The sequence below is a fragment of the Chinchilla lanigera genome, unplaced genomic scaffold (genome assembly GCF_000276665.1).
Source record: "Chinchilla lanigera isolate Chin_1 unplaced genomic scaffold, ChiLan1.0 scaffold00005, whole genome shotgun sequence".
Lineage (NCBI taxonomy): Eukaryota > Metazoa > Chordata > Mammalia > Rodentia > Chinchillidae > Chinchilla > Chinchilla lanigera.
In genome coordinates, this window is record NW_004955406.1 from 15,155,568 (window position 1) to 15,183,124 (window position 27,557).

General features: G+C 43.5%; 1 protein-coding gene across 3 annotated transcripts in view; it reads right to left on the reverse strand.

Moving 5' to 3' along the window:
* Tnr (tenascin R) overlaps positions 1 to 27,557 on the reverse strand; it is a 504,972-nt gene that overhangs the window by 148,320 nt on the left and 329,095 nt on the right. For all 3 annotated transcript variants that reach the window (XR_001236464.1, XR_001236463.1, XM_013520943.1), the window contains exons 3-6: positions 13,313 to 13,877; positions 10,584 to 11,060; positions 4,341 to 4,604; positions 1,432 to 1,547 (exon numbers count right to left, since the gene is read on the reverse strand). Coding sequence is in view for 1 of the 3 variants with exons in the window: in XM_013520943.1 (XP_013376397.1) it covers positions 1,432 to 1,547; positions 4,341 to 4,604; positions 10,584 to 11,060; positions 13,313 to 13,811 (1,356 nt within the window). In the remaining 2 variants the exon portion in view is untranslated. The remainder of the gene's footprint in view (positions 1 to 1,431; positions 1,548 to 4,340; positions 4,605 to 10,583; positions 11,061 to 13,312; positions 13,878 to 27,557) is intronic.

Here is a 27,557-nt window from a genome sequence, read left to right on the forward strand (position 1 = left end):
TCCGTGTAAGAGGATAAGGCATCCTGGTGTCCTAGAGCTCCAGAACAGAAAGCTGAGGCTAAGGCATTTGTCTTAAGCCTGCCACCAAGTAGGTGTATGATATCATTTAAGTTCTCTGAGTCTTGGTCTCTATAAAATAAATGTAAAATTAAAGGTCTTTTGTAGCTTCAAAAGTCCATGTGTCTAAGAATTTTGGATTATAAGAATTGGTAAAGTCAGTCTAGGTAGTCAAAATGTGGCATTTGTCATGAAATCTGTTGAATGACTGAAAAAAATTTATATCTAATGTTGAAAGCTGGAGACAGAGGAAAGGAGTGGGACTGAACTGGTAGTTAGGGAGACTATCATAGGGTCTACACGCTAGAACTGGGCAGGCACCTCTTGGCAAGTCTGAAGCAGTTTTAAGATTAATAAAATAAGATACCACTTTAAAGAATGGAGAGGAATCTTAGGATACTTTTAAACTTATAGACTAGATAGTATAAATTCCTTTAAAGAAACTGTTATTTAATTAATAGGTTACAGATTCACTTGAATAATTCAGGAACACCAGGATGTTTTTGTGTTATTTTTATAACTTCAGCAACTGGAGCCAAGCAGACTGACTTTTCTTGTGTCTGTCTGTACAGACTAAAGCTGTGGGCTGACTATGGGACTGGCTTCATTTGGTCTTTCTTTCTTTCTTTCTATCTATCTATCTATCTATCTATCTATCTATCTATCTTTCTTTCTCTCTTTCTTTCTTTCTTCCTTCCTTCCTTCAGTGTTGGGGATTGAACCCAAGCCCTTAGCCCTTTATTTATTTATTTATTTATTTTTGGTTTTTCTCCGGTACCGGGAACCGAACACTCACGACCTTGCGCTTGCCAGGCAGGCGCTTTTGCCGCTGAGCTAAATCCCCAGCCCCACCCTTAGCCCTTTAAAAAAATCATTTTATTTTGAGAAAGGGTGTTGCTAAGTGGCTGTTGCCCAAGCTAGGTTTGAACCTGTGGTCTGTCCACCTCACCCTCCAGACTGATGCAATTGTAGGCATGTACCACCATGCCTGGCTCTTTTGGTTTTCTTACATCTGAAAGAGAAGTCTTAAATTTTTGAGCGTCTGGTTTTCCCACCCTCAGAAAGGATGGCTCTCCTAGTCTTGGTGCTACCTTACCAGAGTGCTTGAGCTGGTGGCTGTTTCTGACAGCCCTGCTTATCCAAGGCTAGGGTGCTGTGCTTGGGACCACTCCTGTCAGTCAGTCCTCAGGTCTTTGTGAAAGAAGATTCTAAGCCCAAACCCTCAGGAAATGCCTCTTGTGTCATTAATGGTTCAGAGAGAGAGAGAGAGAGATGCAGATTGGGTAGAGCATTCCCTGTTGGCCCTCATCCCAGGTTGAGGGTCTGAATTGATGGTCTCCAAAGAAGGCTGTTGAGCGGGCTGGCGGTTTTTACCTTTGGAATGAAGCTGATCTCCCACCCATCGAAGGAGAAGGAGAAGGGCTCCCACTGCACCTCCACGGTGGTTTCTGTGATGGTCTTGAATTGCAGCCCTTGAGGAGTGGAGAGATCTGGAACACAGCAATGTGGGTGACAGTGTCATGGCTCCTAGCAGGGGCAGAGAGTGCGGCTTGATGCTTTGTTCTGTGAGCTCCCCCCATGCCGTGGGTGTGGGGCATGTGGGGGCAGTTCCAATCCTAACACAAACACAGTGAGTCCCAGGCACAGGCCTGGTCCACTGTGCTGTGGCGCTGGAGCTCAGTGTGGGTGCAGTAATGAGCAAACTTGATGAACAGCCATTTTTTCTGCTTTTTCTTACATAACAGAAAATGCAAAATTTAGGAATCATGGCTTCCTTTCCTCACTCATGTGGTAAATCTTGGCACTGAATAAAAAGCCTTTTTATCAGAGAACTCAAACACTATCTTTGGAAGCTATGCAGGAGTCTTCAGGAGCAAAATAGTGGCTAAGAGCGGTGTTTCCATTTCATGTGCAGGAAGAGGGAGGCATAGGGACGGCGGGCTATGGAGAGGCCAACTGCAGAACAAAGGCAGGAATGCTTGTCTTGATCATCTGATGTGCACTGAAAGTATTTTGCTTACCTCACAGTACTAAATCTAGGATGGTCTGAATTTTCCATTTCATGTATGCAAGCAAAATAAAGGCAGACTCAAAGGACACTGGCAGGTACCAAATACTGCGAATTTTGTATCCAGTTCACTTTCTCCAAATTTCTTCCAGTTGTTTCTTCATTATTCTCCCTTCTCTTCATCATTTACATTTGCCTGTTATTATTTTTCTTGTCTTAATCTCCCTTTTTTCCCTCCGTGCCCCCTCCAGCCCTTTCCCCCAAACACACACACACATGCACACACACACGCACAGGTTTAGTGAGGTGGAAGGATGCTTGTCCTAATGGAGTTCCAATTACCAGCCCTGAAATGTGATAGTGTGACTTTTCTCAGCTCTCCAGGGAGCCTGCTCCCATTTTGGCTTTGCCTCTTGTGGGCTGTTCCCATTGGAAAACTGACAGAGTCCCATCTTTCCTGTCTGGAAACTGCTTCACGCTTTTTGGTGATGGAGAGGCTGATTCTGAATCCACTTGAAGGCCAGTCAGGTGAGTTCACATGAATTTGTCCTTGTTCCCTGGGAGCTTGCCCATGGGGATGCCCTGGGTTGGCATAATAAACACCACAGAGATAGAAACCTCATCATCATGAGTGCATGTCGATCAGAGAGGCGAGGCTTGGGAGAGAGGCCAGACACAGGCTGGTGACTCATCCCTGAGCAAGGTGGGAAAAGCAGCAGATGGTGACCCGTCTCACCACAGTTGCTGCAGATATTTAGAACTAGTTCTCAGGCACCAGAGGAATTATTTTTAAAAGGGTCAAATATAAGCACAGATAATTACAGGCATATTAATAGAGCCAGCATTCATGGGGGGAGTTTAATATTATAGCAAGTCTTTTGTCACCTGAAAAACAAGGGCACGAAGTAACTTCTTAGTCCTATTCCTCTGTTACTCCCTGTCCTTGCCTTCTTTGAAGCTCAGTCCAGATCCTTAGGCCTCCATGAAACTTTCTCAGCTGGTTCTTTGTACCTTGACCTTTTCCTTTCCTGGACTTTTGGCATTTGTTACCCAAATACCACCTTGTCATTTGAGGCCTACATGAAATGAGCTCAAATCTTTTATCCCTTACCTGGTGATTTATGTACCCAGGACCTTTCTGAATTTCATCATAAGGGTTGATGTTTTCATGGTCATACTTCTTGTTCCAGTCTCTTGTTACCGCTAAAATCTCTTTATCATTTAGGCCTCACTGCCTTTGGATGTTCTCATTCGAGAATTTAATCAGACAGAGACTCTTTTCCTTGCTATCCCCAAAAGACATCTCACATTCAGCACACAGGCATTTGTGAGCATGCAGATTTTCCAGTAGGTTTGGGGTGACAAGGGGTAGCATGGTATCCAACCTACTAGAAATTTCCCTCACCTAAATTCTTCAGCTTTGTTTTTGAAATTCCACAGTAATACAGGCTTACTGTAACAATTTTAGAATTCAGAGGTATATAAAGAAAAAAACACAATACTATTTCTCTGGCTCCATCTATTAAATGTTAATAATTGGTAAGTAATCTTTTCTATTTTTCTAAGCTTATATTAAACCTACCTAAAATATATAGATATTGACACATCTAGAGGAGTATTTCTCTGGTATAAATGAAAACTATTCATTTCTTATGGAGAGCAGTTTAGCTTGTTTTGTGTCCCTGTTTATTCTCTCTCCCTTGTTTCATTGAATCTTTCTCAATTATGTTCCAGAACCTCAAAGTTTACACCTAAAATGGATCACCAAGGTATTTTCCTAGACAAAGGACTATAAAGAAATAATACCACTTCTCTATGAAAAGTAGATGCTGTCTGCTGTGGTTTGAAAGATCTTTTTCTCACTCTGCGGTACACTTACCATCTGTAAAATACCATTTAGCACTTGCTTATTATATTTCCTATTTTATATCTCCTGGTTTTGAATCCATAAATAGATTCAAAGTCTCTATAAATCTCATACGTGACTTCCAATAAGGGCCTCACTTACATCAAGGCAGTATCCAATAATTAAATAACTTTTTGTTCTTTTGGCTCTATAATTGATGGAAGCTGTCTGTATTTGGAAACTCTTCATGAGAAGTGACTTTTTAACTATATACCCTTTACTAAGTGGGTCATGTTTGAAGCATCTTGCCTTAGGATCAAACCATTGTAGGCATCCCAAAGAATTGAGAAAAGACACTACTATCATGAATGCCCATGGTCTCATGTAGGAGAAAAGAAAAATGAAGCGGGATGGGGGAATGGTACGTACGGGTGGCCACCTTGGCAGTGATGGGAAGGCTGAGGATGTTGCTAATGACAGCGTAGACGCTGATGTTGTAGGTGAGACCTGGCTCCAGCTCCGTGATGGTGACACCACTCCAATCTCCAGGCACCCGCTGCTGGAGCTGGAGGCCCCCCAGGGCCGTCGGCTGGTAAGAGATCACATATTCCGTCACTGCCATCGGCCCGTCCCATTCCAGCTCAATGGACCTGTCGCTGATACCAGCCACTCGCAAGTCCTCTGGAGGGGCAACTACCGGGAGGCAATACACAGACAGCGTGAGCTCAGAGGATTGCCTTCCCACCCCGGAGACCCCTCCCCCAACGCCACGTCTACATGCTCTGCTGGGCTCAATAGCTGGAGTGACTCGTAACATGTTTTGTATTTTCTGTCCTTACATCCCAGTCTGAAGAGGCCACACATTAGTGCTGTGCTGTTACTGGCCTGTAAAAACTGACTGTTACATTTTCAGGAATTTCGCAAGACTGTTGTTAGATCTAGCCGTGATATTTAAAGATGAAACTTCCAGTGAAGTAAATGATGTTAGAAACAAACTTACAAAGGTAATAAATACTCAAGACACAGCAATTTTAAATCGTTTAAGTACATTTTACTATTGCCTCTATTCTGCAAGTTATTTTTATGTGTTGTATCTCTCAGAATCTTCATATTTGGTGATGTCATGTTGGCCGTTTGAAATTGGTCACAGAGAATGTATTTACACCATGGAAATGAGCAAAGGTTAAATGCTGAGGTTTTAATTGTTTTTTTCCTTCAAGGAGCCAATTGTAGATATTTTCCAGCATACCACTGATCAAAAGTTTTGGTGGTTTAATATGTTATTGTTATCAGGTTGCCTGTAGCACCAATCTCTGATTTGACAAGTAGAAATACTCATTTCTAGTTACCTTGCAAATTATAAAGAGCTGAAACTGTAAGTCTTATGTACTATGGCCTAATTAAAGCATTTAGTGTTTTTCCCTTTTAAAAGAAGACTGTTTAAATTATGAAAGAAATGTAACTTATGCTATGCTAATTTTCATTAGCCTTGACGTTGGAAATGATGACCAAGAAGCATTCTTGAGAGCTTTGATTTTCATTCCTGTCTGACTTTTCAAATGCTACTTGGAGTTACCAAAGGTTAAACCACATTGAAATAGCCTTTCATGTATGATTCCCTTGGGAAGTGAGCCTTCATCACACTATGGACATCAAATAATTGAACCTTTAAGGCTAATTAGGAGGCCAGCTTCAGTGTGTCTGTAATTGGACCTGCTCGTAGATTAAATCAAAGACCAAGCCAATATTTAAATGGTTATAATTAATTTATACATTTACATGTATGAATAGTAGAGGCTTTTCTTGGCTTAACAGTTATTGTTGGTTTAGAGTTTTTCCTCCGGGTAATCTCATCCTTTCACTTTTCAAATGAATATGCCTATGCCAGCTGCTTTGCACAGGCCCACATGACTGGAGAGTACCTGGCCCCTCGTGCTCACAGTGGGACCTCAAATTCTCAGCAAAGGCAGAGACAAGAAGCCCTTGAACTGATTCTAGACTTGAGGGAGAGAAATTAGCAGAATATATTTGCAGTGCTGGGTCTTTCTTTTGATTGCTTTTGCTCACAATCATTCATTGTATAAAACATGCTAGAAAGCAGAATCTACTCTGATTAAAAATGGCAAATATGAACAGAAACAAAAATTAAAAATTTATTTAAAAATTTATAAAACTAAAGAAGCATAAATGAAATGTAAATAATTAAACCCTCAAGTGATATTTTATAGGCTTGTGTCATTTATAATTTTGACATTATTAAAGTTGTGAACAGCTCTACGACCTTTAGGTCTGCCTGTATAGTATGTATAGAGTAGCTCCTGAATCCAGGAAAGAATTGGTACATAGTACCTATCAGTGTTTGGCATGACTATACTGAGTATTTATTATGTACCAGGCACAATGCTAGTTACTCATTTGAGCTTACCAGTATAATGGGATAGGAATTCTTATTGCTAATATTTTGTCACTGAGGACACTGGGTCACACAGTAAACAAATGCAGAAACTAGGGTTTGAACCCAGGCAAAAAGACTCTAAAATCTTTCAACCGATATACAATTCTGGCTTACATGTATATACTGTTTCAATCTATATCATCTAACTACAGTTTGCCAGACAGACCATCTACCTATAGGCTGATAATATAATTTAAAAAAAAACCTCTAATAACATCCTTATGAGATGGTTTGGGTAAATGCAATTTATTATATCAACTTCACAAAAGAGGAAACTAAAGCTCAGTTGAGGATTGGTCAAAAGTCAGGTAGCTGGGTTGTAGCAGAACAGATTTTCAAACTCAGATGTTCTGTGTTTTGAGTTCTTACAATTGGGCCTACAGTTTATGGAGTAGCTTATAAATTGCACCTGATGGTTTCCTTCACCTCTACACACTCCCTCCACATATACACATTAGAAATCATTCAGATGCTCTTACAAGATGTGATCGCCAGACCGGTGCTCACCCTAGAGATGAGAAAACTCTTTAAAACATTTTTTAAAACATTGACTCGGAGTATCTTTTGCAGGATTGGGCCTGTCATAGTGACAGAAATGGCCATTTCAAGTCATCAACAACTCTTAGGGCATGTGGGACAAGTCAGTGTATTCCATTTGTGTTTTTTTCCCCAGAAAATAAAGTTAATAATGACAGCAGTGCCTAAGCTAAGCAGAACACTTTAGAATTTTAAAGCAAAAACAAAGCACAGAAGAAGTTTTTATCTTGTTAACTTTGTGATTCTGTGGTGAATGCTACCTTAACGTCTGACCCAGAAAGGGACACTCAGTGTCATTGATGGTGGAAGCAATCTTGGGTGGGGTGGTTTGATGGAAGAGACCATCACCACTTGCCCTGTAAGTTGCCCTGTAATGTGTGCAGTAGCTGCACACATTGGGTGGTAGTAATCCAAATCAAACAAAATGATACTTAACTACAAGTCAAACTATAAAAGAGACTTAGATCTTAATTGTGGTCTATGGTAGTGGAGAACATTTAGTCTTATTTTCTTTGGAGTTCCAACTTTGACTTTAGGGATAAACAGTCTGTGAAAAAAGAAGAACCTGTAGTTTGAAGAATCAGGGTTTTTCATCCGCGAAGTAGCCACACCATTTACTTTTTAGATTTTGTATCACTTTTGCACTTATGGGGTAAGAGCAGTTGGAATTAGTTCTATGATATGTGTTGCTCCAAAGAGAAAGTGGCTTCGGGTGCTAAAGCTTGGGATGGTTGCCACCCTAACAGAGGTAGAGACTATGATGCTCAATCGCTACAGGTCTGATTTGAATCAAGGGCAGAACTTTATGGATTGTTTCAAGACCCCACCCTGGTGGTTCCCTCACTTTTCTTACTCATGGGAGTTGCGGTCAGCTCACAGGCCGCCTGGCCCCTCACCTACACCGCTGGGAGCAGATGCAGACAAATGTTCTGCATGCTTCTTCATTCATCTCTAACACCTCATTTGTTACCATTTGATAGGGCACAGTTTTCATATCAAAAGGTTACTTCTTTGTGTATGTGACTTTAACATTTTTATGCCTCAATTCTGTTTTACTTAGCATCTAAGAGGGGATTAAAAACAGCAAGGAGTTGGTAGGAGACCAGGGTTCTCATGCTTACTCTACCATTAATGAGCTGTCTGGCTCAGTGAAAATCTTTCTGTCTCTTTGGATTGCTGCTTTTTAAATCTATAAAGCGAGAAGCTTTCCAAGGGCTGTTTTAAGTGCTCATATTCTGATTGTTTTTGTTCTATTATCTTTATGTGAAAAGAGGATGGAGGCAGAAAGTTTGAGATCTTGTCCCGTGGCACACAGTGAACAAAAATCAAGCCTAGGAGTCAAATGTAGTGGCCTTGCTGTCACTTGTACGATGCATTGAAGTCCTAGGGACCTAGGGAGCATCACAATGAAATCCACACAGTGGGCAGCTATTTTCCGTGTCCTCGACTAGGAGAAAATGATGACCTTGACGGAAGTCTACTCTGTGCTATCCATGTTTTCTCCTTCCTGACCCTTCTCTCCTCTCTGCACTTCTGGAAACAGTGGAAGCAGCAGTGATGTCATGTGTGCACCTGGCCAGAATGTCAAACAGTGGGCAGATCAGCCCCTCTCCTACAGCCTTTTCACAAAGAGCAAGCAGAGGAGCACTTCAGCTAATGACCTAGTTACCCCTCAGGAAGAGACCTGTGGCATTTGGTTTTAAAGGCAGGCATTAAGAGAACTTCCTCCTGCGATGAGAGGTGGCTCCAGGGTTGCTATAGAAACAGATGGAGATTATGCAACTGTCCTTCCTCACATGCCCTGGGAACCTATAAAGTAATTTATCAGGGCCTACAAAAATCTTCCTCAAGCAGCAGAGATAATGTGTTGGTGGTAACATGTGCTCACAGTTTGGACTCAACCCAGTTGTAGTTACTCTAACAGCTGCTCAGTCTTTCCTGATGGGACAAGGGTTTGTCTCTAGTTCATGTTGGACTCTAGCTTGGATCAAGATTTTGTTTGCAAATGGACCCATCCCTGAAGAAAAGCAGGTCAAGTACATGACAGGTATGTGCAGGCCTACAAATGCTGAATCTATGAAGAAGCATGTGTGCTACAGCATAGTACTAACACCATGGCCCACACTGAACCTTAGCATTCTCCAAGTGGGCCTCAGGGGATCTCATCCACTATGTGAGACCTAGGTTATGCTTCTGCCTTCAGGAACTGCCTGTTGACTTTGAATTCAGGAACAGAGGCTAAACTTCTGCCTGAACTTTGCTTTGGAAGAATTGCTATAATGACTGCATTTTTAGAAAGATATTCCTATTCAGTGAACAAAACCTAGAGGCTAAAGGAAATATCTGCATATAGAAAATACAGTATAGGAAAAATGAAAAAAAATTCCTGAGGAGTGGACTATCATTTGGTGTCTATTTCATAATTGTGACTGGTCTTAAAAGAATTTAAGTTGAAGGCATGTGTTGTCATTTGGTGGGAATTGCTGACGCCTCTGAAGGACAGTAAGCTGGTGACACTGGTTTCCCAGGATTTCTCCCTTAGGAAATGCCTCAATTATAAAATTGCTCAATTATAAGGTTTTAATATGTTTGTTTGGTGTTATTTCTTATCTTAGAATTTCCCAGTGAATGTTCTGAGCTTTCACTAGAAGGATCAATTACTTAATCCGTACTTTTTAAAGTATGTATTATCAGCAATAGTCACTGACAAAATAGTGAAATAATGAAAATACCCAGATATGAATGCATGATCATCATCCCTGTTGTGGTATTTGTATCCTTCTCACTACTGGAGTTAGACTTCCACCTTAGTACCCCTCCTTCCTATCCATTTCCACAATGTGGACACATATGGTGTGGGTTCCTGTTTGTGCTATAGTCATCTAGAACAAAATGAGTCATACAATGTTAGTTATTGCTTTTAGTACTTTGTTCCTATTTACATTTAATTTCTTGCCTTCACACACTTTTCTCTATGTGGACACCAGATCATTTTGTAAATTAGTAAGATTTTGAAATTTGTAAACTCCAAGATATTCAGGGAGCATTGTAGCCTAGTCATCATCCCTTGAGTGGCATTGTAAAGAAGATGTTTCTGGACTGTTGAGACAGATGAGGGAGATGTTTTACACAGGTGCAACTGTTTGTGAGCTTGAGAACAGCCTTCCTAAGGTGGTCCCATGACCTTGCTCTCTGGCTGCTGTAGCTTGGGTGTGGTTTCAGTGTGTCCCTCACGGCTCCAGAAGTGAAATTTAGTGCCCATTATGAATTACTAAGATAGGGGGAACTAAATCTGGCTATGGTGTTTAGAGATGGAGGTCTTTGGGAAGTGATTAGGAGTAGATGAAGTCACCAGAGTAGAGTCCCCATGATTGAATTCTGGTGGTTTTATATGAAGCAGTGAGATCAGAAGAGTGACACACATGCTCCTGTTTTTGTGCCATGTGATACCTTGCACTACCTTGGTGCTCTGCCATCAGAAAGCCACCACTAGATATAGCCCCTAAACCTTGGACTTCCAGAACTGTGAGCCAAGATAAACATCTTTTCTTTGTAAGTCACTCAGTGTGTGGTTTTGTGCTTTGGCAAAAGAAATAATGGTTAATAACCGCCTTCACTCCTCAAGGACAGTGGCGCGTTGTCATCATTATTACCAGCACCCACAGTGTTCCCCTTCCTACCTGCCGAGCAATCAGGGCCCTGGTAGCCCTCTTCGCAGACACAGAGCCCCTCCTGGCACAGTCCTCGCCCGCTGCAGGCATTCAGGCACTGCCGCTGTCCGCAGTCCTCACCGATGTAGCCTTCCTGACATAAACAGGTGCCATTGATACAGCTCCCCTTCCCTGAGCAGTCCCCGGGGCACCTCAGCTCCCCGCAGTCCTCGCCCGTGTAGGGTTCTTCACAGACACACTCCCCATCCACGCAGAGCCCCCGGGAGCTGCAGTCTGTCGGGCACCGGAGCTCGGAGCAGTCGTCCCCGCTGTATTCACTGTCGCAGATGCACTGACCATCCACACACACGCCTCGGCTGGAGCAGCCCAGCGGGCAGTAGGGTTCTGAGCAGTTCTTGCCAAACCAGCCTTCATTGCAGATGCAGCCACAGGACTCGAGGCTGAAGTTGCCATGGCCGCTGCAGTGAGGGATATAGTCCAATTGTCCTGGAATGGTCAAGGGGAAGGTCAGAGGGCAGCAGTGGCCCCTCCTACAAATGGTGCCCGGGAGGCAGGGGCAGGGATCTCTACTCATTATCTGATCAGATTTGCTGAGAGCGGCACCCAACACAGTCTGGTATGTACAAACTAACAAATATTTTCATTAATGTGGTTTGTCTGTGCTTAACACAGTGCTGGGGGCAAAGATGAAGAAGAGCTAGTCCCTTGGCTCCAGGAGCTCACCCTCAGGGTGTCTTAGGTTGGGTTTCCTAGAGGCAGACCTTAGATGAAGAGTCATGGAAAGGAGGCTTACTGGAAAATGTTTGCAAGAAAGATTGGTGGAGAGGAGGGGAAGATGGAGAAGGAAAGGCACCCACATCAGGTTGCATTACCAAGCAAAGTCCCAGGGAGGGTAATTTGGGCTCAGTCGTGCAGGTGCTCTGGGCAAGTGCAGGTCACATGTCACATGTGGATCGAAGGCTGTCCCTGGGGTGTGTCAGTCCCAAGCCCCCACTGTCTACTTGGGCCGGCCAAGGGGTTCCAACAGACTGGGGAGAGGACTCTGGCCAAAATGTCATCTATGGGGACTGAGAGCAAAAGGAGGGTATGGAGTGAACCTTGGGTCCACCACGCAGAGGAAGGCTGCTTGGGTTACATGACCATCCTTCTGTCTCCCCTCCTGCTGTCACTGACTACTCAGTCACTGAAAGTCAGCACCAGGATTACTCCACAAGCTTCCTAAAAGCCCGGGCTCGTTAGTTACTGTTTGCTGATATCCCTTCTGGAGTGTATGTATATTTCTTTCCAAATCCTTGTCGTGGTACAGCTACAGCAATTAATTTATCTGTCTAAATAAAAGTATTTCAAAAACTCAAACCAAGTACCTGCTCAGCATCCTTCTCTGCCCTTGGCCCTGAGGATGCGAAGTCTAGTAAGTCCCCCTTGCCACCTCAAGCAGTCCTAGTGGCCTAAAAATATACTTCACTGCTGTTACTTAACAGAGCTCTTCCTTCTGGATTTTTTCCTATTTGCCAGGCATCCTGGTGGGATGCTGGTTAAAAGTCCTTTTACAGATGTCACCCTGGAGCTGGCAATGGTGACCCATGTCTCTAATCCCAGCATTCTGGAAGTCTGAGGCAAGAAGATCATAAGTACAAGCCTAGTATTGGCAACTTGGTTAAAAATTTAGCAAGACTCTGATTCAATTTAGAAAAAAAAAAAGCCTCCCTGACTTCCTCACTAATGAACAGGAGACTCAGTAACTGTACTTCCTCTTCTAGTCTTAGACTGTAGGTGCCTACGGTGTTGGTTATCAGGAGGAGAAGTGAGGAAAATCAGGAAGCATTTCCTTACTCAAAGACTGACCTTCATCTTGCTGTGACTCAGGAGAGCCTGTCTGCTATCTTTGGGAGCTGTGGGCCATGAAGGCTGTTAAAACTTCACCTTGCTTTTACCCTAAGGAATGTATGAGATACTGGATCCTAGAGGAGTGAACACTTGCACTCAAGAGAATACAGCTAATGTCCCTTCCCATCAAATACAGCTCTGCCTCAGATCAGAAAAGCTGGGCAAGAAGTTGACTGGAGCTCTGCTGATAGCGGCTATTGTTTTTACAATGCATAGAGAAACCAGGCTCTCATCTGATTTGGTGCTTTTATAGTTAACAAGCCCCTGTAGTTCTAGTCTGTCACTGCTTACAGAAAAGGAAAAAGCATACACACGTATGTGTGTATGGTTATGGATAGGGCAGGGGATAAAACTCTCATCTCGCTGGAAAAGACGAGAACAGATCCTCTGAGACTTTGATGACTATCATTTACTCAGATGGGAGAAGGCTTCGACTGAGTGAACAGAGCACCTGCATTCCCTAGTCCCTCAGGTTAACACGAACAGATATCAGTCCAACAGCCTGTGAAAGCCAAAGATGAATGAAGACAGACATCAAATTCCCTGCTTGCCAGCCAAGTCGCTGTGCTGAACCGATGTACCATTACCTGACTCATCCCCCCAAAATCAGGTTAATGTATTTCAAACTGGCTAAGCAGTGTAGAGGATCCCTGAACTGAATCCCCAGGGAAGGACTGCATTTAGATCTTACAGACACATTAACCGAGAGCTATGAGCTGGGACACTTTCTTCCTTGGGCTGTGGAAAGAGATGCTGGGTGTTGCCTCTGCTCACTCATTCGCCCCCATTGCTGCCCACCGTGCCCTCTCCTTCCCCACCTGGGACCCCACTGCCAGCCCTTCAGACTCTACCTGTAGCGGCGCTTTCCTGGCAGCAGTTGGCGGTGCACTGGTCCCGCAGCACCGACACCTCCCTCTCCAGCATCTCGATCCGGCTCAGCAGCTCGCGTAACATGTGGCCTGAGCCAGCACACGGGCAGGCCTTTTTGGGGAGGTTGATCTTGTGGGTGAAGGTGACCTGGCTCTCGTGGTCTGAGGTCTGGCCCGTGTACTCTGCTAGAGCCTCGTCTTCCGCACTCACCTCCTGCTCAGCCGAGGCCTCCAGCCCCGAGGAGCAGAGGCTGTCCAGGGGCACATTAATGTTGTACACGTGGTTGAAGACCACAGGTTGCTCTTTCCTGGATGTGTTGTAGTTGCCAACACCTCCTTCCTCCTCCACCGCCTGTCTCTGGACCCTTTCTGTGGTCACCTCCAGCTGACACTCTGAAGGCTTGAGCATGGAGCCCAGCAGGATCAAGTTGACACCAAGGAGCATGTTCTTCAGGACCACTGTGTCCCCGTCTGTGCCCATCCTCTCCTGTCTGCCTGGGGTCAGTTCAGGGGCAGCCTGCAGTGCGCAGCATGGAGTGGAAGGAGCCTGCAAAGAAACGAAGGGACCAGACAGACCCTGAGACCTGCACCTTGGCACTGTGGCTGTCCCCATCCACCATCAAGGCCATGCTGGGAAGGGACAGTAAGTGTCAGAGTCAGAAGGCTTAGGACTTCATTTCCTGGAGGACTGCATCCCTGGCAACAGATGATGCTTCTGCATCAAGCAGAAGCACATGAAGGAGGAAGTCACAGTTCCTAGATGACAACTGAGATGAAGGGACTGTGGAACCTTAGGTGTCCTCTCATATCTCTCCAAATATTTATTATGAAGGAACCTCACCAGCCACTTTCAAATAACTTAATCATTACCTCTGTTAAATTCATCTATTCAATGTGGGCTGACTTTAGAACAACCAGCCAGGCACATGATATAGTTCCAGGTAATTGTGACTGTTAATTATCCCCGGGTACATTTGTGATTATCTGGGCCTCTATGAACTGAACTTTCTTTTTTAACAACGGTTTTTTTTTTTTTTGGTTTTGGTTTTTCTCCGGTACCAGGAACCAAACTCACGACCTTGCGCTTGCCAAGCAGAAGCTTTGCCACTGAGCTAAATCCCCAGCCCCTGAACTTTCTTTTAATCTTCTCATTAGTACAGCTCCAGGGCTCTGTGATCACAGGGTGCCTTTCTTCCCAGGTCTTGTTAAAATTGCTAAAATAATAAATTAGATCGTCTGTTGGTTACCTAGTCACCAAGAACCATGGAACACAATAAATTCACAGTAATAAAAATCAGTTTAACAGAAATTATTGTCCCTTTTTATTCCCCATATAAAAGAGAAAAGAGACTTACAAACTTTGGTCTTTGAGGCAATGTTAGAATTACCAAGGAAATTAAGAATAAGGGAACAAGAGTGACTATGAATCTGAAAAGAAAGTAACAAATGTCAGCTGATAATAGATTGTGCTGTGCACCTCACATACAACCTTGCTTGGCTCTTAGATTGCCGATAATGGTGTGTTAGGATTATCCTCATCTTGCAGTGAGCATTTTCTGCCTAGAGAGGTGAGGATTGAATGCAGGCCTGACTAGCCTCCACACCTGTGCTTCAATGACCATTCCCAGTGCCTGTCTTGAAAAAGGTATCCAGTCTTTTCTCTTGTCCCTGATGGAAATTGTACAAATTTTAGACTCTTCACAGAAGTACTAAGATTAGAAAATTTTGTTTGGGGTGGTGTTGGTTTGGGGGAATATTTTTGCAGTGGGAAACAATAATACACAGGGCACATATTTTATAGGATTATTTATAACAGTCACCCAAAGAGTGATATACAAGAGAGTGCAGGAAATCTATCCACACACTAAGACCAAGGAATCCAGCTGAGATCCCATGGAAATGTGCTGCATGAGTCCAGCTGGATACCTAGAGCTCATGACAATGCCTCCCACGAGTCCTCCTGGAGGCCCAGAGCCCATAACAATATCTCATGTAGGCCTGTTTCAGAGATCTGCGCTGGGAAGTCCCAAGGTCAGTGGTGGAATCTAGAAAGTCTGTGCCAATGGGATGAAGGATCTACGCTAGCAGGCTGAAGGATCTACACTAGAGCCAGCAAGCGATGCTCAGAAGAACCAGAGCTCCCCTGAAAGGTACCACAGCCATCCTCAGCAAGTGAGGTCCTGAGCTCCTCCAGTGATCAAGATGGCCAAGTTCCCATCAAGGAAGCCAATGTAGCAAGCTTCTGCGAGAGACCAGCAGTGCACAATCTTCCCCTCCAGAGCCAGGAAGCGATGCTCAAAGTGAGGACCAGGGCTCCCCCAAAGTGAAGCTATTCTCAGTGCCAACAAGGCCCCAAGCTACCTGGAGGATGGAAACAGCCACGTTCATCAGGAAAGCCAGAATGACAAGCACCTCCAACAGAACCAACAGCTCTTTACAGCTTCCACCAGCTCCCAACAGCCTTTCTCCACTCCAAACAGCCTAACTTCTTCTTCAGTTCTGCTTCTTATGCTGCTGGCCAGTCTTCAGGTGAACCTCCCACAGCCAGCACCACGCTTACTCAATTCAGCTGGGGGTTATAAATTGATCACCAGTTGTCAATCCACTACACAGGTTGATTCAATATTCCTTCTTCCATGAGGCATTTGTCTCTCGTCTTTTCTCTCCGGCCCCTTGTCCATTCTCCCAAATGCAGGGAGAATTAACTCCCTAAACTCCCGCAAGCACCCTTCTTCCAGGAATTACCAAGCTACATCACTGGTTTCCTTTGCCTGCTTTTCCCTGCCTGGACTGCTAGGTCCATTTAGGGCATACAAGGTCTTTTCTGCAGCATGTAGCTGTGTGTCCAGGACAGTGACACTGCTCAGTACATAGCTTTTGAATGAATAGAGGGGCAGACACATGAAAGGATGAATAAGCAGATCAATTAATGACTAAATGCTCAGTGAGTAAAAGGTTGAATCATTCTCCAATTCATTGACTCCCTCTCCATTAACCCAAGTTCTCATCAAGGAAGCCAATGTAGCAAGCTTCACTGTTCTCTTCAACTTCAGCTTGGGGCAATGTCTGAGGGTTGATTGAATTAGGAGTAGCCTGTCTTAGTGACTAGCATAAAAACATATTTGTTACTCAGCCCTTACGTGATACATTGGACTGAAGTCTGTCCTTATTTCCAATTGAGAGGAAGCAAAGCAGACTAGAGCTGTTGGGACCATTGGTTCCCAAGTGAGACTTCTCAGGCACAAACCTCAGCCCCTTCATGATCCAGCTGTGGGAAGATCACTTAACCTCTCTGTCTTTTAATTTATAAAGTGGAGGCAATACCTACCTTACAGGTTTGGAGGGATGATTAAATTATTATGTACAATACTTACCCAGTAACTGACATGAACTAAAGTAAATAAATATGGTTTACAAGTAAGTAGAATAATTGTTCTGGCTCGTCTTCTATTCCAGGACCACCCTGATATTGCTGGAACATATTACGTGTCTTATTTATCGGTGGGCATCAACTAAGCCTACTCCTTAGCATATCCTTGAACAAAGGCTGGTGAGGTCCTTACTGTTGTGGGAGGTGGTGAACTATCGGCACATTCATATGAGGTAAATCTACCTTGGAGATACGTGGAGTGAGGTGTTTAAACCAAACTGACCTTATGACTATAAGATCTTTCTAAACCCCTTTCCTATGGGCCTTTACTTGCCTTCTCATCTTTGGGGCTCCAGGTGTGGCATTTCTTGGGTGCCACTACCACCTTCTGTTGTCCATGGATTTGCCATCATCAGAGAAGGGAACTTGCTATCTCTTCTGCTGAACTAAAGTCCATCTATCTGACCCATCTTTTTCTTTTTTTGTTTTTGTTTTCTGGTACCAGGCATCAAACTCATGACCTTGCACTTGCCAGGCAGGCGCTGTGCTGCTGAGCTAAATTCCCAGCCCCTGACCCATCTTTTTCTTATGGGAATTATAAAGTTATCATGTAATACTCCTTAGCACTTAATGTGGATTTTGTACATAGTATACACTCTATAAATCAGTGCAAGAATAAATGATGTTAAAAATGAAGAGGAAGACAAGTGACAGGTATATTGAGAGGAAGAAACATCAGGTCCAAAATAACAAGATTCTAGAGAAAGGAAAATTTACAGTTTTATATATGAAAAACACATACTTTTTAGTCAATAAGTAAACTTATCATGACAGTCAATAGTGCAGATCTTGTAACTCTCAAGTTATTATTTAAACTTGGGCTTTATTAATTGAAATACAAAATGAAAGGCAAATAAGAGTTATTCTGTTCTGTAGTACCCTGATCGTTGATCACTTCTGGGTGGCATGTACATTAAAAGGGTTTAAAATCTTGTCATACAAGAGGGAGGAATTCAGCATTTTGATCCGGAGATGTGGAGACTTGGGAGATATATTTGTTCCTTTGTCACTTTTTCATTTGACAGATATATATTGACCACCTGCATCTCAGCTTTGTTCACTGAAGTTACATTCATGTGGGTGTGGATGCTAGGGTGAGGAACAGGCAATAAATAAATATCAAAAATATGTATGTAATGTATACTATATGATGTTTAATATGCAATAATATAATATACATTTGTGGGTGTTTGCCTCAGTAAGTGGTAAGTGCTTTGAAGAAAAATAAAAAACACAAGGGAACCAAGGAGGTAACTGAGTGTGTGGGGAGGGGGCAAAGTGATATTCTACAGAACAAGCTCCGGAAAGGCTTCTTTGATAAGAGGGAAGTAGGGTACTGAGCCAGGCAAGCGGCAGGGGATGTGCTGCTCAGCCCTGGGGAACAGCGCATGTGAAGGCTGAGGCAGGGTGGACTTGCTGATTCCCCGTGACAGTTTGGCTGGGGCTAGGAGAGGGCACGGAGAGGCAGCAGGGTCCAGAGCATGTAGGGCGTGCAAACCATGGAAGGAATTTGGCTTTTCCTGTGGACCTATGGTTACTGTTCTCAAATGCATGCTTACATCAAACATTTCTTGTGATCTGCTCCAGTCCTTGAGAAACTCTCAGTCTTAAGGAGGAAATGAAAATGCAACTAAGTAGAATGGAAATAGAATGAGAAAATGACCATGAATAACAGATACATGAGGTGCTGGTGCTGCCCAGCCAGCAGAGAGGGTGACACAGACAGGGTGGAGCAACCATCAGTGCCTTGCCAAGTATTTCTGGCCTGGCTTTCCAAGCACACAGTAGGACCACATTTTCCAGCTCCCTTTTGCTTAGGTGGGGCCCTGCTACTAGTTTTGGTCAATGAACTGTGGGAGGAGATAGTGCTTATCACTCGTGGGCTGGCACCTTTGATTGGTGAGGGGACACTTTCCAGAGCTTTCTCCCTCCCACCAGGAGAGAAGAATGGAATAGATTCTCCCTCAGAGCCTTCACAAAAAAAACCCTGGCCAACACCTTGATTTTAAGTTTCAAAATGGCAGTTGTGTTCAAGATGGCGGCTGCCTTATTGTTCTAGGTCCCTGAGTGACTACAGTGAAGAGTTCCCCCACTGAGTCATAGTGGTTGTGCAGTGTACGAGAGAATCCTTTGGTTTTTGAAGAATAGACTTTGTGACTGCTTTTGCTCACAGCATACCCTATACTATCAGGAGATAAAACTGAAATGGATCTTAATAGATTACTCTTTAGGTCAAGGAAGGGCAATTTCATTATACCAAACAGAAATTATATTTGCTAAAACTCTGAGATGTGCCAGAACATGGCTTGTTCAGTGACTGTGAATTGGAATGGCTGGTGAATGCTAAGTGGGTGGGATTTTATATGGTAAAAGGTCCCAGGGAGGAAAATACCACCAAATGGGGGGCTCTGCAAGGAAAGAGATTTTGGCTTAAGACAAAGAATAGCTTTTGTAGTAGTGACAGAGACTGGTTGTTATTCTGGGTAGAGAGTTCCTGATCACTGGAGGTATTCAGGCACAAGCCAAAAACACAATTTAGTAAGAATGCTGAAAGGGGTTTTCAAGCATCAAAGGTGACTAAATGGGACTAAAATGAATGTTAAGGCCTCCTCTTCCTTGGCACTTTATGAATTCATGGTCTTAGTGGGCTTTTAGGAACATACCCAGTATAATACTACATTGGTTTCCTAGGACTTCCATAACAAACAACTACAAATAGGTAGTTTAAAACAAAAGCAAGATTCTTTTATAGTGCTGGAGGTTAGAAACTTAAAATCAAGGTGTTGGCCAGGGTTTTTTTTGTGATGGCTCTGAGGGAGAATCTATTCCATTCTTCTCTCCTGGTTTCTGGAGACGGTTGGCAATCCTTGGCAACCCTTGCAGATGCACTGCTGTAATCTTTGCCTTCATTATCATATGCGCTCCCTGAGTATTCACGTGACTGCTTTCGTATAGGTATACCAGGTGTACTCGATTAGATGCCTTGCCTACTCAGCAGGTGCCCTGCCTTATCCAAACACAGCCAATCATATCCGTAGTGAGCCTATTTCCTGATGACACTACATTCCTAGGTACTGGGAGTTAGGACTTCAATCCAGAACAGTTAGGGGACACAAGGCATCCCATTACAAATACCAACAGAAACTAGTCCAAGTTAAGCACTTTCCTTATACTGTTTTGCCCATTTCTCAGAGCAATGCTATAAGCTAGGCAGGAGGGATATTTAGGAATCAGAATATTTATGGCACTGGTGTGGCTTGGGCAACAACCAGTCAGAAGAACGGGGCATCATTCCACCAAAAGGGGACATCAGTCTATCACACTTGCTGAGGACAGCCTCATGGTGGTTTTGCTATGGTGGTAGGCTCTCTTCATTACCATTGCTTACAAGAAAAGAGTCTTTGGGAAAGGACCAAGGTCATCAGGAACTTGACCAAGACTATCCTGTTAATGAGCATAGGAGCCAGGACTGAAGCCAGACCTGGCTGACCAGAATCTGTGTTTTTCTCTGCTGTGTTTCAGCCAGCTTTAATTAGTGGCTACGTAGAGCTCTTCCATATCCAACTTCTCTCCTGGGTTCAGATTTAGGGCATCCTGACAGCCTTGACTTTTAGTTTAATGGTTTCTCCATGAATCCAGGCGATTTCCCTAGAAACTGCTTCAGTCTCTCCCCCTGGAGAGAAGGCTTATTTGATGACTTTTCATCTATAAGAACCCAGTTTCCACTTGGTTCCAAGAATCAGGAGCAATTCTATACCAGCAAACTTTGGCCCTGGAGGAGTTGAGAGACATTTTTTAAACTTGCTCTTTCCTGGGACAGTTCTCTACTGAGCTAGCAGCTACAGAAAACCAGGGCCTGGCATGGGCTACCTCTGGCTTCCTTCACTTCTCTGAGCTCTTCCTGGTGGGTGCCCACCCAGCTAGGCACAAGCCATTATTTGCTGTTACCTCTCTGCACTTCTCTTCCACTGTTTTACTAGAGGAAAATGAAAGCAGGTGCACTGAATGACAGGAGGTGCTCCAGCTGACGCCTGCTGAAGGGGTCAGGAAGGGGAAACTCAGGTTTATTAAATACCTAATTAACAAATACTGTAGTTTTAACTTAGTTTGGCTAAGCTCATATCACTTAATAATTATTTCAAAGTGGCTTTTCTTTCTGTATCCCAAAAGCGTCCTTTCCTGGCCTACTCTCCACCTCCACTTCCTGTTCCCCTGTCAGAATGTTTTCTGCTCTGCAGGAGGGCACTTGCTCTCGCTTTTAGGGGATGCTGGTGGGCACAGTTTTGAAAATGTTCCTAGGGAGGCCTGCAGGGAGAAGCTTGGCTGAAGCTGGATGCCTTCTCCCGAAGTCCTTCTTAGGTGGTTTCTCTTTTTCTTCCCTTCCCCAAGAGCCTCCTCTGGCTTTATTTCCTCACAATGAAGAGCTCTGGGAAGGTTATAGAAAACATCTGTGAGCCATTGCCTTTGCCAGATGCAGAGGAGGAGGGAAGGAGAACAGGTCTTAGGAGTCCAGGGTGTGGGGATGATAGAGGGGAGGGGAGGGGAGGGGAGGGGAGGAGAGATGAGGAAGAGAAGAAGCTAGAAGGTGTGTGTAGCGACAACAGCCTCTGAGTTCTTTTCTTTTCTTTTCTCTTGTCTTTTCTCTCCTCTTCTCTTTTCTTTTCCTTTTTTTTTTTTTTTTTGTAGAACCAGGAAGGGAATGGAAGAGAAAAACACGGAGCAGAGAGAACCCAGCAAAAGAAAAATGGGAGAAAAGAATGTGTGAGTTGCTGGGCAGGTAGCAGAGGTGGATCCCTAGGGTGGGTGGCCAGTGTTCTGTTTGGATTTTCTAGTTTCTGCCATTAGTCTCTAAGAGATTTATAAACTAGAACCATATTTGTGGAAAACGGCACTCCTTTTTGTACTTTTTCTAAAAGTTGAAATTAGTTTAAAAATAGTTCTCTCTCTGCCGCTGGGATGCTCTGTCACTTGGAGAAAGAGGGTAATTATGAAAGACGAGGGTGTAATGTGATTACAGCCGGCCCCATTGTGTCAGCTGAGCAGGCAGCGCTGGGCTGTGGGAGAAGGCAGAGCCGACCCAGCTCCATCAGTGCTGGGCCTTTATTGGGCCTGTCAGATTTCTGAAAAGAACCCAAGGGCAGAAAGCTCCCAGCAGACAGGACTCCACGGCTGGCCTGCAGCTGACAGCAAAGATGCAGGGTGGGGTGACGCACTGGGCCGTGCTGGGCTGTCACCTCCCACCAGGCCTCCCTTACTGCCCAGAACCATGCGCTGCACGCACTTTGAGGCACCCTGTGTGGGAATCTCCCGGAAAGGTCTTTGGCTCAGGACCTGAGGAGTCTACATACATTTTTGGCACACGTGTTGAGCCCAGTATATCTGTAGCTTTGTGTCAGTGTGGATTAGAGAAACTGCAGTGGCTGAGATGTGGAATCTGGCTGCTGCTCTTGTCCTCTGGCTCTGTCTTGTTCTCTCTGGGAGAACTCTAATTGACCAGACCTTTCAGAACTGCTCCTTCTTTATCTGAAAAATGGAGTCTTGAATATAAATCAAGGCAATGATACAGGGAGCAATAAAAATCTCACAGCTGGAAGTGAATATGAGGTCATCCAGGTTGGAATCCCCACTTTGCCTTTCAACTAGCAAAACTGGGGAAATTTTACCACTGGGGGTGACTGGTTCCTTTTGAGCAGCCATGGCTGATAGAAAGTCAGCTTGTAACTTTAGCTCCAAGATAATATGATGTATGATCTAGATTTCCCAGTGATTTTTGGTAAATAGAAATACCACTTAGATGAGAATCCTTAAAATCTTTAGAACAATTTATATATATATATAAAATTATATTAGAACATTATATATAGAACATTATATCTATCTATCTATATATATATCTATGTAAGCTTCACATCAGTTGATGGGATTATTCTCATTTTGTACATGAGGTTTAAAATACAAGGATTTTTCCAATTACACAGTAAGTGTATACAAGCTAAGTCCTGAATCAGATTTCCAGACTCTTAATTCAGAAGTAGATGTCATAGCCTCTCTCTATCAGCTGCCTCTATCCTTTGGAAAGTAGGTAGGATATAAATAATGGATTCCTAATTAATCTCCACCCTTTTGGTCAAAAATTCTTCCAAGAGTCTGACCTTTTGCTATCATTAATGTCTATTTTTCATCTGTGTTTCTTGAACTTGGAGAACAGCATGTCACCACTTGCTGTTCAATTATTCTCCTTGAAGAGTCATTTTACCTTTCATCTTTCTCTTCTTTACATTTAATAAACCACAAAGAAAGTTCCTTTGCAAGAAAGATTGCCAGCCAGCCTGCAGGCCAAAATGGTGATTTCTATTTCCCGCCCAAGTTACCCTTAGGACACTTTGAGAAATTGATTCAGAATATCAGAAGAGGTCTTTGTCCTCATAGGTCTTATACTCTAGTTGAGATGACTAGACTAATACATGTGGAACTGAAGAACAAGGCAAGACTGTCCACTTTTATATATTAAGCAAAGATCACTCATTTTAATAGGCATCTTGTAGGTGAACAGATGTCACTGTGGGAGAAATGACCTGATAAGGCTTCCTAAAAAAGTGCTGCTCAAGGTTGGATGGAAATGTGATGTTGGAAGGTGGATAAGACTTTTACAGAGTGGTTGGCAAGAAGGGCAAGAGGTGTAAGGTAGACAGAGTTAACTGGGGTCCCAAGGACAAATGTGAGGAAGTCTGTCCTCTGCATCTTTGGTCCTCACGTAGATTTCAATTCCCTTCAAACTAGATTATGAAAAGAATACAGTATACTATGGCTGCCCATTTGAGAAGGGATTGTTCCCACATCAGCAAGGCTTCCACAGCTTCTTGTCCATTGACCAGTGGGTCTTGGGGGTCATTTCAGGGCCAGGTCAATGCATAAACATGGGTAGGGGACTGCTATTAACAAGAACTGTGGATATAGGAACTAACTGTTTGATTCCTTTTGGGACAGTGAAACTCTTTAGAAACAAACAAACCTCAAGAGTAGTCACCCTTAAAAATTATTCACCCACATCCATACTACCTGATAAATTCTTCTGCTCTAAAAATACCTAATGACAGACTCAAATATCAAATCCATGCTGTTTCCAATTATATGACATAGCTACATTGGAGCTGATCCTTCTAGCAGGAGCCAAAGAGTTGCTTTCATGTTGGATATCCATTAATTTCCTCAGATGACTTGTATGTTGGAGGTGCCAACTTATCAAAGTTTGGCTCTAGTGGTCTAAAGGAGTTATTTACTTCATCGTGTAAATTATGTTCTTTTAGAGGTCATGAAATAGCACCACTCTGTCCTAGAGACTACATGCAGGTGAATTATGACTTCTAGTGCATGAAATAACACAACTATTTTCCATCTGAAATTTGAGGAAACTCTGAGAGTGGTGGTACATGGAGCAAAGCTTGTTTTAATTAAATTCAGTTGTATACTTCTAGGAACTGGGCTAGGTTCCATGTGAGATGGTCAGGGAAGACAAGAGAAGTCTCAGGCATTACCCCATGTACCTGGGAGAATGGTATTTACATAGCAAGAAGAAATAGCAGACTATGGTGTGTACTGTATCAGAAGTGTGGAAAATTTTTCTGGGAGCCAGGCAGAAGACCGTGTTTGCACTGAAAGATTCTAGAGAAAGGTCAGTGGAAAAGGTGATCTTCACCTAAGTCTTGGAGAATGAGACCATTTGAAAGAAGGCAATGGAAAGGTGGATGAGGTGGGGGGATTGGAAAAGTAGGAAGCACATGCTTGTGGAAGCGCATGCATGGTTCCTGAGGTGGGAGGATGTAGGGGTGCTTCTGTCCAGGGGTAAAGGATGCAGAGATGTCTGAGACCCTTAATTGGCATCTTTAGAAAATTTCTGCGTATCTGCAGGCCTGGCAAGCTGGCAGGGTGTAAAGACAGGGCCTGGCATGATTAAGAAACTCTCTGACACCTGCAGTTGCAACTGGACTCAAAGATGAATTTCAGCTCAAAAAAAGAAAGTTGTTTTGCTTGTCATTTATCTTATTTTGCAGTTATTTAGTCAGCAAGGCCCAGATTAGCCTTCCTCATTACTTTAGAGAGTGGTTTCTCAGGGTACATAATTTCTTAAATTTCTTTTCTCTCACTTTCTTTCTTGATAAAATGTATTTTTCTCTCCATTAAGTTATACTGCATCATCTTTGTTCATTATTGTTAAAAGGGGGCGCCAATGGAATTCAAATGTTTTATTAACTGCTAAATTCAGGATATGTATTGTAAAATATTGGACTTTAAAATGTCTCCAGCCAGAACAAAGACAAAAATTGACCATTTAGCTATGTGCATCTGCCTTTCTGATGAATTCAGAATGCAGATGATGCCTAATGTGTTCTGAGTGTAGCTGGGCTACTAAAGCATTGGTAAGAAGAACACGTTTTGAGGATTCCTAAAGTTCATTTGTGATCCGTATGGGGTGCCAAAGATGCCCAGGAAAAGGATGAAAAATGCTTCAAGCAGGGATTTCTACCCGAGATAATGTCAAGTCCATTTCTCTACTGCCATTCCCAGCCTTTGCTGTGCCCCACCGCGCCCGCTCTGCTCTGCACACAGTCCTAGAGCTCTTCATTTGCGCTCTCAGTCCTCTCCACTCTCCTCCTTCCTCCCTGATCTCTTTCCCTAGAGCTTTGCCTCCACCAAAGGGGAGACTGGTCAGAGTGCAGAGGGGAGGGCAGAGAGGTCCTGGATCCCTCTCCCTAACTTGGGGCTGGCTGCACCCCTCAGTTGAGGGGCACTGCTCTCCGGCTCCTCAGGGCTGACTGTTTTTCCAGGTGACTTCTTGCCCAACCTCCTTGCCTGTTTTGAGGCTCAGCTTCCATGAGCCCCAGACCACCTGGATCCAGAGCCCTTACTCACCAGCTGCGGCCACCCTGGGCTTGTCTCTGAAGTTTCCTACAGGGACCTGTTTATCCTAATAAGGGCATTTACTCCCAATGGTTCCTCCTATTCCCAGCTGTGCTTAAAACTCACTTTCCCTCATGCTTCCTCATTCTTTCAAATGCCAAAGTAATACAAGATACTGTACTGGCAATAAATTAATGCTTTCTGAAAACCTATTTGGAAACAGGTAAGCCTTAAACCATAAATAACCATGACATTTTCATTTTAACAACAGCCTTCAACTAACCCAACAGTGGACATGGTTCAGTGTGGCTTCATGCTGCGGCAGAGAATAAGATTCATGGCCTGTAAAAAGTTCTGACAGTTTCTCTCAAAATGATCTTTCTACCTTCCCTCTTTTGAAAAGCATTAAAATGAGTCATCATCACAGAACACCTGGCATTTGGAGAGCTCATTAGAGTTTTCAAGATGCTTTCTTAAACATCACTTAGATTGTTCCTTCTATCAATTCTTTGGGGTAGGTGAGTATACTGAGTATACTGCTCCACTTTACAGATGAATAAATGAAGGCTTCTCCTTCTGAAAAACAAGCCATAAGTTTGATGCTAAAGAAATCATGTTTTCTGAGAGTCATCTCTATACTTCTGAGAAATCTGTGGTGTAAAAAAATCTAGTCCATATATTCTTCCGTGTGCTTTCCTCACATGAATAACAGAAAGGTTTATTTATCTGTTTTTATTTCTTTTCAAAAATGTATTCTCTGATCCAGGTGCGGTGGCACATGCCTGTGATCTCAGCACTCTGGAGGCTGAGGCAGGAAGAAAGACCCATCTGTACTACACATACAGACCTTGTCTCAAAAATCCAAGTTGTGGAGGGGGTGTTCTCTAAATTAAAAAAGTTTTGTCTTACTCTTTTCACTCTCAGGACATTTAAAAGTGGTTGAATGAGCATCTTGCTGGGGTAGAGGTGGTTAAACTCACCAGCACTGACTCTGGCTGCAGAGCTGGTGGCTGGGTGGAGTCAGGGTGAGAGGGAGAAAGTGGAGATACTAGCCCCTGGTCAGTGCTGAGGGAACCCTTCTCTGTTTCTGCTTAGCTCCATGGATTTGTGCAACAACCCTCCAGCTCCAGGGTTGGAGGACTATGCCCCTCAGATTCCCTAGCAACAACTCAAAATGTGATCCTCTCCTGGCATCTATAATGGGAAAACCTATCCCTCTGATCCTAGTTTGCATTAGCAAGAAGGATTTCTGCTGGGGAAAGCATTATAATAGCGTTCCTCCTGAGGAGCAAAGCACTAGTTCGATTCACTAAATGTGAAGCTCAAAGCTGGCCAGTGATTTCCCAAAGTGGCCCTGATAATTCTCCATGCCTTATTTATCAGTTGGTGGGTTTGAAGATAATTATGAGGTATGCAGTGACATATCCTTTGCTTGTTCTGGAATGTTATACTTTCATTCATCTAGACCCACAAATGTGTGCAGAAGGATCTCAACTTTTGATCTGCAAGATGAGTCCACAGTATTAAGTCAACAATGAATATTTATTGCTTTTCTCCAAGATACCAAGATGGCCTTTTGTAGAAGACAGAAGACATGGAACTGACAGCTTGGTTTGCCTAAACCACCAGCATTTGATTAGAAAGGGGAAATTGCCACCACCTTTGGGCTAAACCTGTCAGACAGAATGACATGGTTCAACTGCGCACCCTGCCTCCTTAAAATACACATGCTGGATTGCTCTATAAAGGATGGAAGGGCTTTCTTTGACAAGTAAGTAGTCCAGCCACATACCAGGTAGTCTTCTAAGGATTTCATACATTAACTCATTTAATTCTCACAGCAATCAAACTGTTACTATTATTATTATTTTGAGGTGCTAGTAGTGGAACCCAGGACCT